General features: G+C 35.5%; 1 protein-coding gene across 1 annotated transcript; it reads right to left on the bottom strand.

The window, feature by feature from the left end:
- Positions 1-226: 226 nt before the first annotated feature.
- Positions 227-13,138, bottom strand: LOC141677126 (uncharacterized). The gene is made up of 16 exons (XM_074482888.1): positions 12,883-13,138; positions 12,471-12,768; positions 12,096-12,321; positions 11,762-12,007; positions 11,564-11,679; positions 11,043-11,141; positions 10,855-10,942; positions 7,685-7,914; positions 6,883-7,067; positions 6,581-6,780; positions 4,366-4,698; positions 4,182-4,283; positions 3,671-3,968; positions 2,286-2,434; positions 1,900-2,184; positions 227-549 (listed from the first exon to the last, which is right to left on the bottom strand). The coding sequence occupies exons 2-16, from the start codon at positions 12,722-12,724 to the stop codon at positions 343-345; spliced, it is 3,018 nt and encodes a 1,005-aa protein (XP_074338989.1). The 5' UTR covers positions 12,725-12,768; positions 12,883-13,138; the 3' UTR covers positions 227-342.
- Positions 13,139-15,464: the final 2,326 nt, after the last annotated feature.

The following is a 15,464-nucleotide window of genomic DNA, read 5'->3' as shown; positions in this document are numbered from 1 at the left end:
TATTACAACATGAACCCCCCCCCCCCTCCCACCCCCGCTAAACTACGTTATACATTGGACAAATACAGCACATCGAGCTTCAACAAAAACTGTGGATGATTGACAATACCATCTCACATGCGAGCTTAGACCTAAGACGGTCTAAAATTAGCTTACAGCTACTATGTTCCATCTGAAAATCTGAATTTAAGTATCAACTACAATGCATGTGCACAACAATGGATCATAAAGGAACAAGGTGTACCAAGATTCTTTCATTCATCTTAGTTGGCCACAGTGAAATACCTTCATAGTTGCCCTACAGCCAAACAAGTTTTTTTAAAAATACAAGGTACCGAGTCATCATGAAATTTGCCCATTACTCAACTGCGCATCAAATTTTTCTGTCCTTTCAATAACAAAGTGATCTACGACCCGAACAGTGCTAACTGGATCCTGCTGAGATGAAGCTGCTCTCCACTTGCTAGGAAACTTTCTGAGGTAGTTTGGCTGCTGAGGCTGTTTCAGTTCTCCATCCCAATCAGGATCCAACTTCCATTCCTTTGGAACCTGTGACCCAGAAAGGATTAGACTTATTGATGTATAACTGTGACCCAGAAAGGATTAGACTTATTGATGTATAAAATATAAAAAGAGAACGACTTTTTACAGCAAGTCCCAAGCACATCTGTTGGTAAACATGTACCAACACAGATGACAATTGATTATACACAATTCTTTTTATTTCAGTCATCTACTAACAGGACTTTCGACCACAAAAATCATACACCACATATTCAATGTCAATACAAACAATCTGTTCTCATATAGTAGATTAACACAAAAACATGTCCATATAACAAAATGCAAAAATCTTCTGTATGGTATCTATACCATATATATATATATATATATATATATATTTTAAAAAATACACCCCTTCATCTTGTATGTTTTGTCCGTGCCAGGAATTCCTGTCATATTAACAAATTCTTGTATGTTTTGTCCTGTCATATAACTCCATATGACCGGTTCTGCTTTACTTGACAAGCTTTACTATATTAAATCCTGAAAGTAGTTGAGACCAAAGTCTTTGCACATTTTCATGACGCTTTCCACTTCATGACTCGTGGAATATATTCTAGAAATTTATTTCCCATTCAGAAGCAGGACAGATAGATATACTGAGAGAGTAAGGTGCTTTTATTTTCTACATCCTAAACCCCTAGCTACCAAGACTTTGTGCTCCTATAACTGTATCTCTCCCTTAATTGTCTTGCTTTACCATATGTTTTGCCCTTCTATTCACATGGACGATGGCTGTATTGAGTAGAGACTCTGTAAGATAAGGATAATTACAGGTATAATATGTGATTTTAAGAGAATTATTAGAATTAAAACAATGGTGCTGGGGATTTATTTATAAAAAAAAACATCACTGTCCCATTATTACTAAACAAGCTATCATAGAGAAACATAACAATCATCGATAAGCAGGATGGAAATATAAAATCTTTATGGTTGTTTATCATTTAAGAGGTAGTTCCTTTTGAAGCCAGAGTCAGCTCATCTTTCCTGTAATACACTATTTCTTGTTCCTTCTTTTTGCTAATTTATTGTGCTACATTTACTAAACATTAATCTCAAGTCACCAGGACAGGCTAGGTGATATAAAATTCAAAATATAGTCTAATAGATTATTGATGTGGGTTTATCCATGGTCCAGTATTCTGTTAGGCCGTTTTTTAAAAGTTAAAAAAAGATATTTTGTGTTGGCGATAACTGTGATAAAAACACATAATAGATATTACCAGAAACATGTTTCACAACTTCATGCAATTAGTGTATGTACACACACACACACTTGTGTACTAATTTCCTCTTCCAGACATATAGGAAATATATTGCGGAGCTTTTTACCTTATCAACTGCGAGTGTGAAAACCTCAAGATCGCCATTTTCCTTAATATGAAAGCGTGTGAATGCCTTGTAATTCGCTATACGGAGTGAAGAGAAAGCTTCATCAAAGTGCAGATGTAGCCAATTAATACAGATGTACAAGTAGCTTCCAAAAATCAAGGAAACCACAGGAGTCGTAAAGAACCAAAAGTAAAGGAACACAGAAGCATAATATATAACAGCACCGCCGCGGGAGAATGAATCGGATCCATTGTTACACATATCATTCCTTGTGACAGCCATGACCTGTTTGATCACAAATTAAGTAGATTCAAAGGATAATAGAGGCAAAAAAAGAATTTTAGAAAATCTCTGTATAAATATTTAAATAAAGAATAAGTTTCTACCTCTGGAACATCGAAGGCCGACATAAGATACTTAATACATGCTGGATAAAGACCAAATGTCCACTGTTCTATTCGAGCACGAAGGCCAGTTGGGTCTGGAAAATGCTCACTCTCGACCGTGCGATACCATTCATATAAAGTGTGATAACCTGATATGGGAACACAATTATTAATACATTGTCTATGAACAAAATTACATGTATCGATACTATTACAAACAAAACCTAACAATAAAAATATATAAATATGTGCAAACATAGATATTTAGGACAAATATTAAATAATACCACTTTACACAGACATTTAGGTGCAATTAAAAAAACTAGAGCCTTTTAAAAATGTGTTTTTTCATGAAAATGACTACGCGTGATCTATGATGCTCGGACTCTTTTAGAACGATCCGACATCGACACAGATCGGAGTGTAAGATTTTCTGAACTCCAAAACAGTAAAACCAAAGACCTGGGACACATTTTATAAGGATCCGACACTTGGATTTGGACACGGAAATTATTGTTTCTAATTTATTGTGATACTCTTTATAATACAAATAATTTATTATGATACTCTTTATAAAATAAATGGCTATTATTAATTAAAAAGTAATAAAATAAACTTTTGAGAAAAAGGAAAAAAATATTTTTTTTATGTATAAACGTTTAACAATGTATAACTGAATAAAAGGTACAATATTAAAAGTTAGATAAGTCAAATTTAATATAAAAAGGTAAGTTGGTGAAATATAGTACAATTGGAAAGGACAATTTATTATAATTAACCTAATCATACTGTGTATGACAATCAGTTGCACAAATCCTCGAGGGATTTCCGTGTTCTCTTCTCCTTCTACATTAATTTCACTATGTCTTGTATTTTCTTTTTCTCTTTTTCTTAGAGATTGGTTGTCCAAAACAGGTTGTCAAAGTTGTATTAGGTCGTCAGAGATGAAGAGTCCATTTTCCACTTGGAGAATCCAATCCGCATCACGTGTGACACGGGTACGCCTGGGTCTTCCGTAGAGTCCAAGAATCACAACACGTGATTAAAAAGTGGTACAAAAACAATAAATCCCACATCTCAAAAAATCACCTTCATACTAAATAACATATAAAATGAAAGTAATTAACTAGTGGCATAATCATAGCCTCCTTTTGTCATAAAAAAGAAATGAATGTAGAAGGCCTCACGTTATTTAATTTAACTCATAATGCGAAAATTACAATATACCATATTTCAATAAATGTTGTGGAAGAGCGAGAACTTAACAACAAAAAAGGTCTACAATTTCAGTAGAAATACAAGCTCATCTAAGAAGCAAATAATAATAATATTCACGTGAAAACGGATATCTAACTCACAAAAAACTAGTTAAAACCAAAACTAACCTGAAGTTCCCAATAGTTTATGCCTGATACATGTTTCAACACCCACTTCTAAAAGCATCATTAGAATTATTGCTGCAGCCAAGTGTGCAGAAACATGAATAATTCCAATTATGGCCCTTCTTTTTCGAGAAACTTTAGATGGTACAAATGCAATAGCAGCTGCTAACAATAACAAGGTACCAACTAGAGACACATAAGACTGTCCAAGCATGTACATAAAAGCATCCCACACAGTACTGAAGAAGCTTTTGATATGACCAGAAAATGTATCATCCTTGAAGAGATGGTCCAGCTTGCACTGAAGGAGAATATAGAATTTGATCAACCACAAAAAACTCTTAATTCTTTGAAGCGGACTCTTCAATCTTGTTGGCGAAAAAAATAACGGTGAACATGCATGTAAAGTTGGGAAGTATATATGAACATCCTAATTGTCTAAAGCAAGATCATTAAATTGGGGCATAGCGTGCCAAGACGAAGAGGATTTATGCAGAAATTAATAGCAACTTACCTGTGGGAACATAGAAAAGGCTAATACGAAGTATATGATACCGCCAATAAAATCAAACTGCCAATTTTTCTTTCGGAATTTTAATATATTTCCCAGTGCAATCTGCAAATAGTTTATACATAAGCCCCTTGTAGCATCACTTGGTTACATTAAAAATACAATTACAATAAATTGGGTAACATACCCTACTAGAATCTTCACATGAAGGATAGGCAGCTTCACACTTGTATGATGTTCCATATAATTTGCTGAAACTACTGAATACATGGGTAGGATGCAAAAATGCCCCTCCGGAACCGTTGACAAGTAAATGTTGCACATGAGCTGGTGTATCTGATGGCACATATGAGTGTCGCATAAAATGATGCAAGTCCCCAGCCATCCGGAGTTTACACCTTCCCTTCAAATAGTCACGGATCAGGTGCGACACATTTTTTCCGCTCACATCATTCCAGTACCAATCAAGAAGCCAACCAGGCTCATGTGTCACAATTATCACAGAATCATTCTCTCCAACCTGGAAAAAACTCATTTGTAAGGTAAAGGAATGATGACACTTTACTCTTGATGTTCAATTTGCACCCAGAAAGACGCACTTTATAAAACTAAACATAACGCATGTCAAAAAAATGTATTGTTTGATCATTTTTTTTTCAAATATTTACTAAAAGGAGGAATATGATACATGATTGTGTATAAGGGAAAGGTTTTAAGAACAAAGAATTTACTCCTTCCGGTCCAGTATACAAGGCGTTTGACTTTTCTGCACGAAACTTATAGTGTTTTGACCACATAGTTAAAATTATAAAATTTAAAATTTTCTTTATTGAATAAAAAATTGATATTAATTTTTATTCAAAAAAGAAAATATAAAAAATATAAATTTTTACTATGGAGTCGAGGCACTTAAAATTACTTGTGAAAAAAAAACGCCTTATATAATGGAGGGGAGGGAGTATATAATAATGTACAAGAGAGAGGGGGAGAGAGAGGGGGAGGGCGAGGGCGAGAGCGGGAGAGCGCGAGCGAGAGAGAGGGGGAGGGGCGAGGGGGAGGGAGAGGGAGAGGGAGAGGGAGAGGGAGAGGGAGAGGGAGAGGGAGCGGGAGGGGGAGAGCGGGAGAGCGCCGGAGGGCGCGGGAGGGCGAGGGAGGGCGAGGGGGAGGGAGAGGGAGAGGGCGAGGGAGCGGGCGAGGGAGAGCGAGAGAGCGGGAGAGCGAGAGAGCGCGAGAGCGGGAGAGCGAGCGCGAGAGCGAGAGCGAGTGCGAGAGCGAGCGCGAGAGCGAGCGCGAGAGCGAGCGCGAGCGGGCGCGGGAGGGAGAGCGAGGGCGAGAGCGCGCGCGCGGGAGCGGGAGCGGGCGCGAGAGCGAGCGAGCGGGCGCGGGCGCGGGAGGGAGAGCGTGAGCGGGCGCGGGCGCGAGAGGGAGAGGGAGAGAGAGAGAGAGAGAGAGAGAGAGAGAGAGAGAGAGAGAGAGAGAGAGAGAGAGAGAGAGAGAGAGAGAGAGAGAGAGAGAGAGAGAGAGAGAGAGAGAGAGAGAGAGAGAGAGAGAGAGAGAGAGAGAGAGAGAGAGGGAGGTAGGGAGGTAGGGAGGTAGGGAGGGGAAGGGGAGACCTTGCCCATAATTAATTCAGAAAAGAACTTGAACTGATAAACATCAATATCACCATGAAGAGCTAAGTCAAGGCCAAATATCCACCATCTCTGTGGTAGCTGCGTAGCAAAATAGCTTTTCTTTTGCAGCATGAACCATCCGCCCAACTAGGGAGGGGAAGGGGAGACCTTGCCCATAATTAATTCAGAAAAGAACTTGAACTGATAAACATCAATATCACCATGAAGAGCTAAGTCAAGGCCAAATATCCACCATCTCTGTGGTAGCTGCGTAGCAAAATAGCTTTTCTTTTGCAGCATGAACCATCCGCCCAACCATCCAGTATACAAGGCGTTTGACTTTTCTGCACGAAACTTATAGTGTTTTGACCACATAGTTAAAATTATAAAATTTAAAATTTTCTTTATTGAATAAAAAATTGATATTAATTTTTATTCAAAAAAAGAAAAAATAAAAAATATAAATTTTTACCATGGAATCGAGGCACTTAAAATTACTTGTGAAAAAAAACGCCTTATATAATGGAGGGGAGGGAGTATATAATAATGTACAAGAGAGAGTGGGAGGGAGAGGGGGAGGGGGAGGGCGAGGGCGAGCGAGAGCGGGAGAGAGAGAGAGCGAGAGAGCGGAGGGGGAGGGCGAGGGGGAGGGGGAGGGCGAGGGGGAGGGGGAGGGCGAGCTAGAGAGCGAGAGAGAGAGAGATAGAGAGAGAGAGAGAGAGAGAGAGAGAGAGAGAGAGAGAGAGAGAGAGAGAGAGAGAGAAGGAGGTAGGGAGGGGAGGGGGAGACCTTGCCCATAATTAATTCAGAAAAGAACTTGAACTGATAAACATCAATATCACCATGAAGAGCTAAGTCAAGGCCAAATATCCACCATCTCTGTGGTAGCTGCATAGCAAAATAGCTTTTCTTTTGCGGCATGAACCATCCGCCCAACCAGCTTTTATGACAAATGTACCTCATAAACGTTTGGAGTCCGTCAAACCAATCTGTAAAATCGAAAAAGTGCTATTACATGTCATAACTTTGATACAGAAGAACAAGAACTGTTTGGTAAAAATTATTTACAAAGGATTTAAAATCAAACTAACCATGATTTCCAGGAATCACAAAACACTGAGGCCCGTCGTATTGCTTCAAATCAGATACCCCAGAAGGTAATTCTGGCTTGTTTACAGCTATATGCTCATCCTTATACCATGTCGGAGGCTGAAGAGCATATTCAAAGGGACGGAAGAACCGCCTCTTATATGTAAATGCTGAAGGATTTGGATACCTGTAAAGAATATTGTTTTTATTTTATTAACATTCTTGGTGATGTACTAGTACAAAAAGAAAACATAAATACCTTAAGTACTTTTTAAAGGATCCTGCATTCTAAGAGATAGTTGCATTTGTAATGAAAATATATTAATCACATTTCCCTCTCCGTGTCTAGCATATATTCATTATCATTAAGAAAATCATGTCTCAAATGTAAGTACCCCTGTGAGCCTCACTTTCAACTACCCTCCCCTGTTGAACTGCATCCAAAAATTCTTACTAATAAGAAGACAACTCTTGTCAAATCATTTGTGGTAAAAATTCATTAGAATTACTTATAGTAACTATATTAACTGACTAATCATAAGAAGATTTCATCTGTTCATATTGTTAGTGGGCTCATTAGTATAGACTACATTTTATTTCCAGCTCACTACTCTTAAATAAGCAGAAGGGAAGTTCAACACCCACTTGATTCACTTGTTCAAAACAAAAAACCTTCGCTTGCGATTATTTCAAACCCTAAGTATGGCTGCAAGGCAGAGCATCTAATACATGTCCTTTTCGAAAAATGGCCAAGTTATAAAAGTTGATACAGTTTGATAGCAGTTAGCAGATAGTTAAGCTTACGCAAGGTCTCCTCCAATAATAAGCAAATTTGCACGTGGAAGATTAAGGACAGCATTATCACTTTGAACACGAAGTGAAGGTTGAGCAAGAAGGCGTGCAACACTGTAAGATGAGTTCCCACCATCACCTGTATCAGCCATGAAATCAAACCAAAGGTCATCCTTCTCACTGAATTGATCATATAATAAATCATCCTGTTTGGCTCCATCTTGAACCCTACTCATTGCCGCCTGTGGCAGGAATAAATGAAGAAAGAGAGAAAGGTTAGTGCAAATTAATAACCTAATAATAATTTTTTGCAATGTCAAGACAGTAATGTGATGGACTTGGACCAATGTTTTTTTACAAATTCATATCGGAACAAATAAACTATAAGCTTAATCAAGTTCTACTTCCACAGTGCATTAGGAAAACTTTTAACAGCAAGAGGCTTCGGATGCAAGGAAATAAAATTTCATAACATTCCCTTTAGGTTTTCGAAATTATAGAGGCAGTTAGATAACTTTATATACTTTGTTTTTCTTTTAAAAAATATTGTTTAATTGATATACTGCAGTTATGGTAGAGTGGTAGCAGGACAAGAAATAAGAACAAATATTTATGTATTGCAAATAAATGTTGATAGTATATTTTAAACCAGTGTCCTGGGTTTCTTAATTGTGAAAGAGAAGAAATATAATAGCTAGATGTATTTTAAACCCAAAAAATTTGAGAAAATCTCAAATAGTCAAAAAACAATTATATCAACTATTTTAAAACGAGGTATAGGTTACTTTAACACTTGTAAAAAAATAACGTACCTAAAAACTTTAAGTATTCAATAATATACGAGCAATTTAAGGCCTCCATCTAACACCATAAGGTTTTAGATGAGTTGGTTACTTAACATTAAGTATCGCCAACAACATTTCTAAGATCCTAGTTAATATTACTTTTCTCAATTCCCACAATTGCCCAAATCAAGATTCTCCCTTTTAATGCAATAAAAATCCTAACAATATTAATAAAAATATATTTTGTGGAACTTGTTTTGTGTATCTGTCATTTGCCCCCTTATCGGAGTACATATAATATATTAACAGAAGGATGAGAAATATGTAAGACTCAAAACGGAAGCGATAATTATGCTCAGCACAACTCGAGCACAAAGAATAGTAAGAACTGATTTGCATGTGAAGGAGGCTCAAAAAGATTTTGTGAAATGGTAAGCTCGATATGAACTATTTATTCTAAACAATTCACGTAAACCATATGGAATTTTTTAAAACTGTGCAAAAAGATTTTATAATAAGACAACTCAGACATGATCAACTATTTTTTCTAAACAATTCACATATACCTTATGGGATTTCTATAACTGTGCAAGACACACCTGTCCTCATGTAAGTGAATTCAATGACTAGTAATTCAGCTTTTTCTTCATTGTCTATGTCAATATGCTATACATGATTATACAATATGTATTTTGGATGACATGCGTCTTTTCCCTACTCAAACACCTTAAGTGTGTTACTTAATGTAGGCATTAACATGGGGATCGATCCAAAAGTTAAAACCTATCTTTTGCAGGAGACAATGCTAAAGACACAAATATAACATTGAATTGCTCAAAAAATCATTAATTCATGTTATTTCACACTGTCAAATAATGTATATAACCCAAAACCTAGAAAAGGTAAAAAATTAAAAATAAAAGGAAAATAATTCTAATTATTACCAAAGTTTCTGACCAAGTAATCATTACTATATGTCATGAAAATTCATGTTTTGATGATATATATAGCTTAACACAACATAGTAATCTTGGTGTAATTATTCTTAATGATTTTATAAATCAGAAAATACCACTTAGTTGTTGGGAAAATATAAAATGGCCGAGTACTTCGGTCAAAAGTAAAATAGAGTAGAAAGAGTCTAGAGTACAAGTGTACTAGGACTTTGTCAACTTCCAATTTATAGTAAATCTAGAGTCTCAGGACTCATCAGAGACTAAGGCATCAATAAAAGACATCATTGCAGAAAAATCACCAGATTATAATTGAAACTTGACAGAGTCTAGTACCTAGAGTTGCCTCTTGCATGTAAAATTTGTAGGAGTGGAACTTAATGATATGCTTGAATTGATTACAGAAATATCAAGATTGATAACGTACAGGAAAGACCAATAACTCAACTAAACAGGTTAGGACTGTGACATACTCTTCTACTAGTGTGTGCAACTGTTTCTGTGTATTAGGGTTTAGAGAGGGATAAAGAGACGTACATAGTTGTTTTTTGATAGTTATATCCAGACTTAGCAGCTTCTAAGAACATTATTTTTTCGTAAGAGAGTCGGTGTAATCATACGTACTGTTTGTACTCACATCTTTGATCGATAAAACAAATAAGTGTTCATCTTTACTGCAATTTAAACTTGACGGCTATGTAAGGCTTATCTTCCATCCTTTTCTATCGAAATTATGATATTAAATTCTGCCTTGGACAGTCCACACTGCTTGAAGAGGGTAAAGTGCTACTCTGCTAGGTTAGGGACGCTTCGTGATGCAGTGGAAAATTTTCCACATTGCAGATTATAACAGGATCCTAGTCGAGTAAATAGAATTCCAAGATTCAATTTTCAATATAATTGTCCTGATATCAATAGATCTACCTATGTTCCATTATAAGAAACTGGAGAAGTTTTCTAGCATAGCATAAATCTCTTATTGTTTATGTGAGGCCTCAGCCAACCTCTAATATTTCAATATCTACTGTAGGATCTTGTATTTAGCCAGAATGCTATCACCATTATAATAAACTGGAGAAGTTTTCTAGCATAGCATAAATCTCTTATTGTTTATGTGAGGCCTCAGCCAACCTCTAATATTTCAATATCCACTGTAGGATCTTATATTCAGCCCGAATGCTATCACCATTTTAAATGTAAAACACATTCAGTAACAAAAATAGAAGCTTCCGACAATTTAAAAAACCTATAATAGTATAATAGTGAATACCTCTCACCCTTGATAACAAAAGATCGAGGGTTTGAGCCCTAGTGGAGAAAAATGTGTGTGTGTGAGTGTATATATTACTTAGTCTTAGTAACTGAGTACTGACCACCGTTCAAAAACATACAAAGAAACAATTAAAAACATAAATAAATAAAAAAAGAAGGGGAAACTGTAAACCTGCATCATACGCATGTCAAAACGTCCAACAAATACAGTTACTGAAACCAAGAGGTCGAAGACTGTCTTGAAAAGATCAGCTGATGTTCTGCAATTCAAAATAATCAAAAAATACTTAAACCTTCTTTAATAGCAAATTTAAAATACAAAAAAAATATACTATATAAGATTACAAGTACAGAACATACCCTGAATACCACGGAACCATATCTAAAAAATCTGGTTTCATTTGTTTTTTCTTTAGCTTCTCATACTCTTTCACAGACACAGGATGAGTAAGAGCCCATCTATCAAATTACATAATATCAGCAATGTAGGATTCAGAGCATAATCGAGAGGTCTTGCAAACATTTCACGAGACACAAATTTATTAATAAAAGTAAAAAATGTCATAACATTTTTTAACTTTTTGCTAATATAAAGAAAATATGAAATAAAATTTTGAGCTCAAGGGACTAAAATTTCCTTTAAAAAATCACAGAAGTTAACAGCATTTATATCAAATATTTGAAATCCATTGATTTTTTTATTAGTTGCTGGAGAGGATGAGAGATTAAGCGGTCCTATCCATATCTTTCATAAGTAACGTATAGTTGTATAGGCAGGTACATGACATATTAATCAACACAAAGTAGAGCTCAAACAAAACATAATATCCTTAAATTTTAACTTTAAAAATTTCATTTAAAAAGAATATGCATCGACTTACCCTGTCGATCTTTCGATCACATAATTGGCCATATACAGACCTATAAATGTAGCCCATAGAGAATATATGGGAGATATTCCATCAGATGATCCTGGACATGGGCCATTGCAGGCTATCTACAATAATATTGCAAAGATAAATACAGAGCAGCAGAAGATCCCATAATTAAGTAAACGTATGGAATGGAATGTTTAGTACCTCCCCATATATAACCCACTTAGACAGAAGCGGATAATCACTAGCCGATCCAACTGGAGCAAACCAAGATGAGCACACTTGATCTTTCAACTCGTTCATTCGAATAAATTGCTGAATCCATGTGTTCCTCTCTTCCTTGTTCCACAGTTTAAACCAACTAGAATTTCTTCGTTCAAATGTTTTATCTTTCATTATTGCTCGATTGCCACAATGACTATAAAAGACGCAGCATGCTATACTCAACACCTACAAATTAATATATATAATTAATAATACGGTATACTATCAGTTGTAACATTCTTTTTTAAAAGAGGTGTCTTGAACTAGGACTTACAGCACAATTTTGGAAAATGGTAAGGATCTCAGGCCTCTGCCCGGCAACACGAGCAACAAGACCGATATACCAAAGGCCGAGAAATATAAGATGGAAAACAAGAAGAAACAAGATGGATGATACATATATAGTCAAAAACAAAGATAGATTCATCCTCATATCGACTCCCATAGATTGAAAACTCGGTAGATGATAGACGGCTGCCACTAAAATCCAGCCTACATACCTAGAAAGCAACAAAAGAAAAATCTTGAACTGACAGAAAACAGATACTCCGTGTTTTAGCAATATACTACTAGTATAACAAGACAATGCCTTTGTAAATGGAAGCATACAATGAAATGAAGCAACACACAATGGAGAAGGAATGCGTACCATCGACTAAAATTGGAGTAGCTAGGTTGAATGGTCTTGCCAACAAAAGGAGACGAAAAGAAATAGAAAAAGCCAAGTAAACAACCATACATAGACCACCACTTGAGATTATTATCTAACTTATGAATAAGAGTATGCATATTATCAGAAGAAATAAAAAAGAAACAACCCACAACAACAGCAATGACAGCATGTTTAGAATGTTCATGAGGGTAAGGATAAGGGTGTTGTAGAATTGTTCGCACTGTCTCCATGCTTTGTTTTTGTATTGGACCCACTATCCGATCCCTTCAAAACCCTGATCAAGATTCATTCAATTTGCAAATCCAATCAACAATTTACATTCCAGATCAATAAAACTATATGTATCAAGGAAGAACAATGTTTAAAATAGGAGGAAAAGGAAAGATACCTGAAAGAAAGAGGAAAGTGGGGGAATGGAATTGAATTGAATTGAATTGAAGCAAACACGTGGTAATAATGGTAAGTTTGGAATTTGCAAAATCAAAATTAAAAAGTATAACAACCGCCTGTTTATTAATATGATGAGAGTACAGCTTCATACGGAAGGAAGAATGTTCGCATGCCATATTCCTTCCATATGGCATATTCCTCTTTCTTTATTAATATGATAACTCACAAAAATCTGGCTAAATGCTTGATAAAGGAGATCTGTAGTGAAAAATGTAAAATGAGAAAAATAATTGACTTAAGTAATAAAGTAAGACTAATAAGTAATTAAGTATTTCTGTTAATATGATTTTAGTGTTATTCTAAGTTAAACCATTATCATAATTTTTAAAAGGTGAATGACTTGATAATTTTCTGGAGACTATTACCAAAATGCTCATTAGCGGAGCCTAATATACACCTAATATACACGAGACACGCATTTTATAAATAGTGTATCTACTATATACATATATTACATCGGCGCAATGGTTTAAACATCAATTTTATTGACATATTTAATCATAACACATCAATAATAATAGCGTATAAGATATGTATGCTAACAGCTATAGTCTCGATTTAAAATACCTACAAATAAGACATATCCTTTTCATGTTTGAACTACACAGAAGATAAAGAAGCACCATAAATTCCGGGGTAAATATGAAAATAATTAACATTCACTTAACATATATACCAAATGATTCTTTAAAGACTTGGTACAAACCCTAACCACATTCCACATTAAAAGGGAGAAATTGATGATATATTTCTTTATAAAGTTATTGAAATCTTAGACTCAATTAGGTTTAGTCTATCTTGGTCCTCCTAATATTAAACTCATCTCTATGCAATTTTAGAACCTTTAAAACAATTGATCATTGTAGTATTATCATGCACAGATTGGTTAACATGGCATGACATACTATGTGCAAACATGTTATTCTAGAATGACATGTTAAATGGCATTTGTGACATACAAAGTGCAGCATAATAAGGATTAGGTGCAAATGACATATTAGCATATTGTGCAGATAAATTATGTGCAGGCATAACAGGAAATTGTGATGTGAACATATTGATAAATGAGAGAGGTGCACAGGTGGATGCATGCATAGCAGATTTTCAATTAACATACAAATGATTAACACTACCACATTTAATAAAGATTTTTCTAGGAGCATATTTGTCAGGTGTGTAGTTGTTATGTTTGTTAATACCTACTTTTTCAATTATATTATTTTCCCTTTTTGAGTCTGCTTTAACCTCAATTTTCTCCAATATGTCTTTCAATTGCTTGATTGACAGATGTCCGACATTAACTCTCTTGTTTCCCTTGACTTGACTTGTTTCTCCTGTAACAAAGTTCTTGGAAACCGATCCATATTTCTCATTTAACTTAGCTAGCTTGGTTTTGCTAACTAGATTTCTTTCACTCGACGGATGTGATTCCTTCATAACTCTCGATGGATAATCTTCATTATCCGTTGAATCCACATCCGTTGAATGTCCTTCTGCCAAATTAGGATCCAGTTTCTCCTTGTTCTTTTTCCAGGATTCTTCACAGAAAGGCTCTATGTTATGCAAGACATGCATGTACATTAACAAGACTAAGTCAAAATTGACAACCCTAAGTAAGTTGTATGATAATCTATGCTTGCATTATGTATTGTAATTCTTAAGTCTGTAAACATGTTCAAGAGCAGACTGGAGTCTTTTTCTGTAAACAGTTTAAAGCCTAAGAATCCTATCTGGAAGGAGATTAAGAAGATCATGCCTCGGAAGAATTTTGAAGAAGTTTGGAGTTGAATAAATCTGTTTTGGGAAAAATTCTAAGTCAAGTTCTCTATAAGTCACAGATTAAATATTATAGAGAAGTCATTCTAGAACTCCAAAAGACTTATCGAGAAGTCAGGAAAGTTACTAGAGTCCTCAGAGATATCGACAAGCCAAATTGAAGACATGAAGATCGGAGATATCGACAAGTCATTCCTTCACTAGAGAACTCTAGATATATCGACAAGTCAAATATCACTAGAGATCTCTGAGATATCGACAAGTCAAAATATCACTAGAGATCTCAGAGATATCGATAAGTCAAAGTGAAGACATTTTGGAAATAGTAGTTGAGCAACATCCGTCGAAATAGTAGTTGAGAAATTCAACGGATGATTGTTGTTCAGCACATCAGTCGAGATACAATCACTAGTCGACGAATGAATAATATTCGTCAAAATAGTAGAAATGAAATCACTAGTTAAAATTATTGTAGAATCTGTAGTGATTGATTTTAAATTATCCACAAATTTCTCAATATTTTCAGAAAGAAATGGCAACTGAGCCAACAAATCATCTATAAGATGATGCCCACTTGCTTGAGATTTTGGCTCCTCCAAGAGAGTTAGAGATGGAGAATCAGGAAATGATGTGTGAATCATGTTTACATCCAAGGAGCTAGTGGGTGAGTTTTGTGTATGAGGTGCTTCTATAGTAATAGATTTTGGCTGTGACTCCATATTTATTGGAGCTACATCAATCCGA

Source organism: Apium graveolens, chromosome 8 (genome assembly GCF_009905375.1).
Source record: "Apium graveolens cultivar Ventura chromosome 8, ASM990537v1, whole genome shotgun sequence".
In the NCBI taxonomy this organism is placed as follows: Eukaryota; Viridiplantae; Streptophyta; class Magnoliopsida; order Apiales; family Apiaceae; genus Apium; species Apium graveolens.
The sequence above is the reverse complement of the archived record's forward strand: the minus strand, read 5'-3'. Positions and strand labels throughout refer to the sequence as shown.

What these genes read in the sequence shown, in the direction of transcription:
- LOC141677126 (XM_074482888.1), bottom strand. Translation starts at nt 12,724, where the DNA reads ATGGAGACAGTGCGAACAATTCTACAACACCCTTATCCTTACCCTCAT. An exon ending in CCATTTTCCAAAATTGTGCT is followed by an intron (nt 12,008 to 12,095) that starts GTAAGTCCTAGT and finishes ATTAATTTGTAG; the next exon opens with GTGTTGAGTATAGCATGCTG. An exon ending in TGTGATTCCTGGAAATCATG is followed by an intron (nt 6,781 to 6,882) that starts GTTAGTTTGATT and finishes TCGATTTTACAG; the next exon opens with ATTGGTTTGACGGACTCCAA.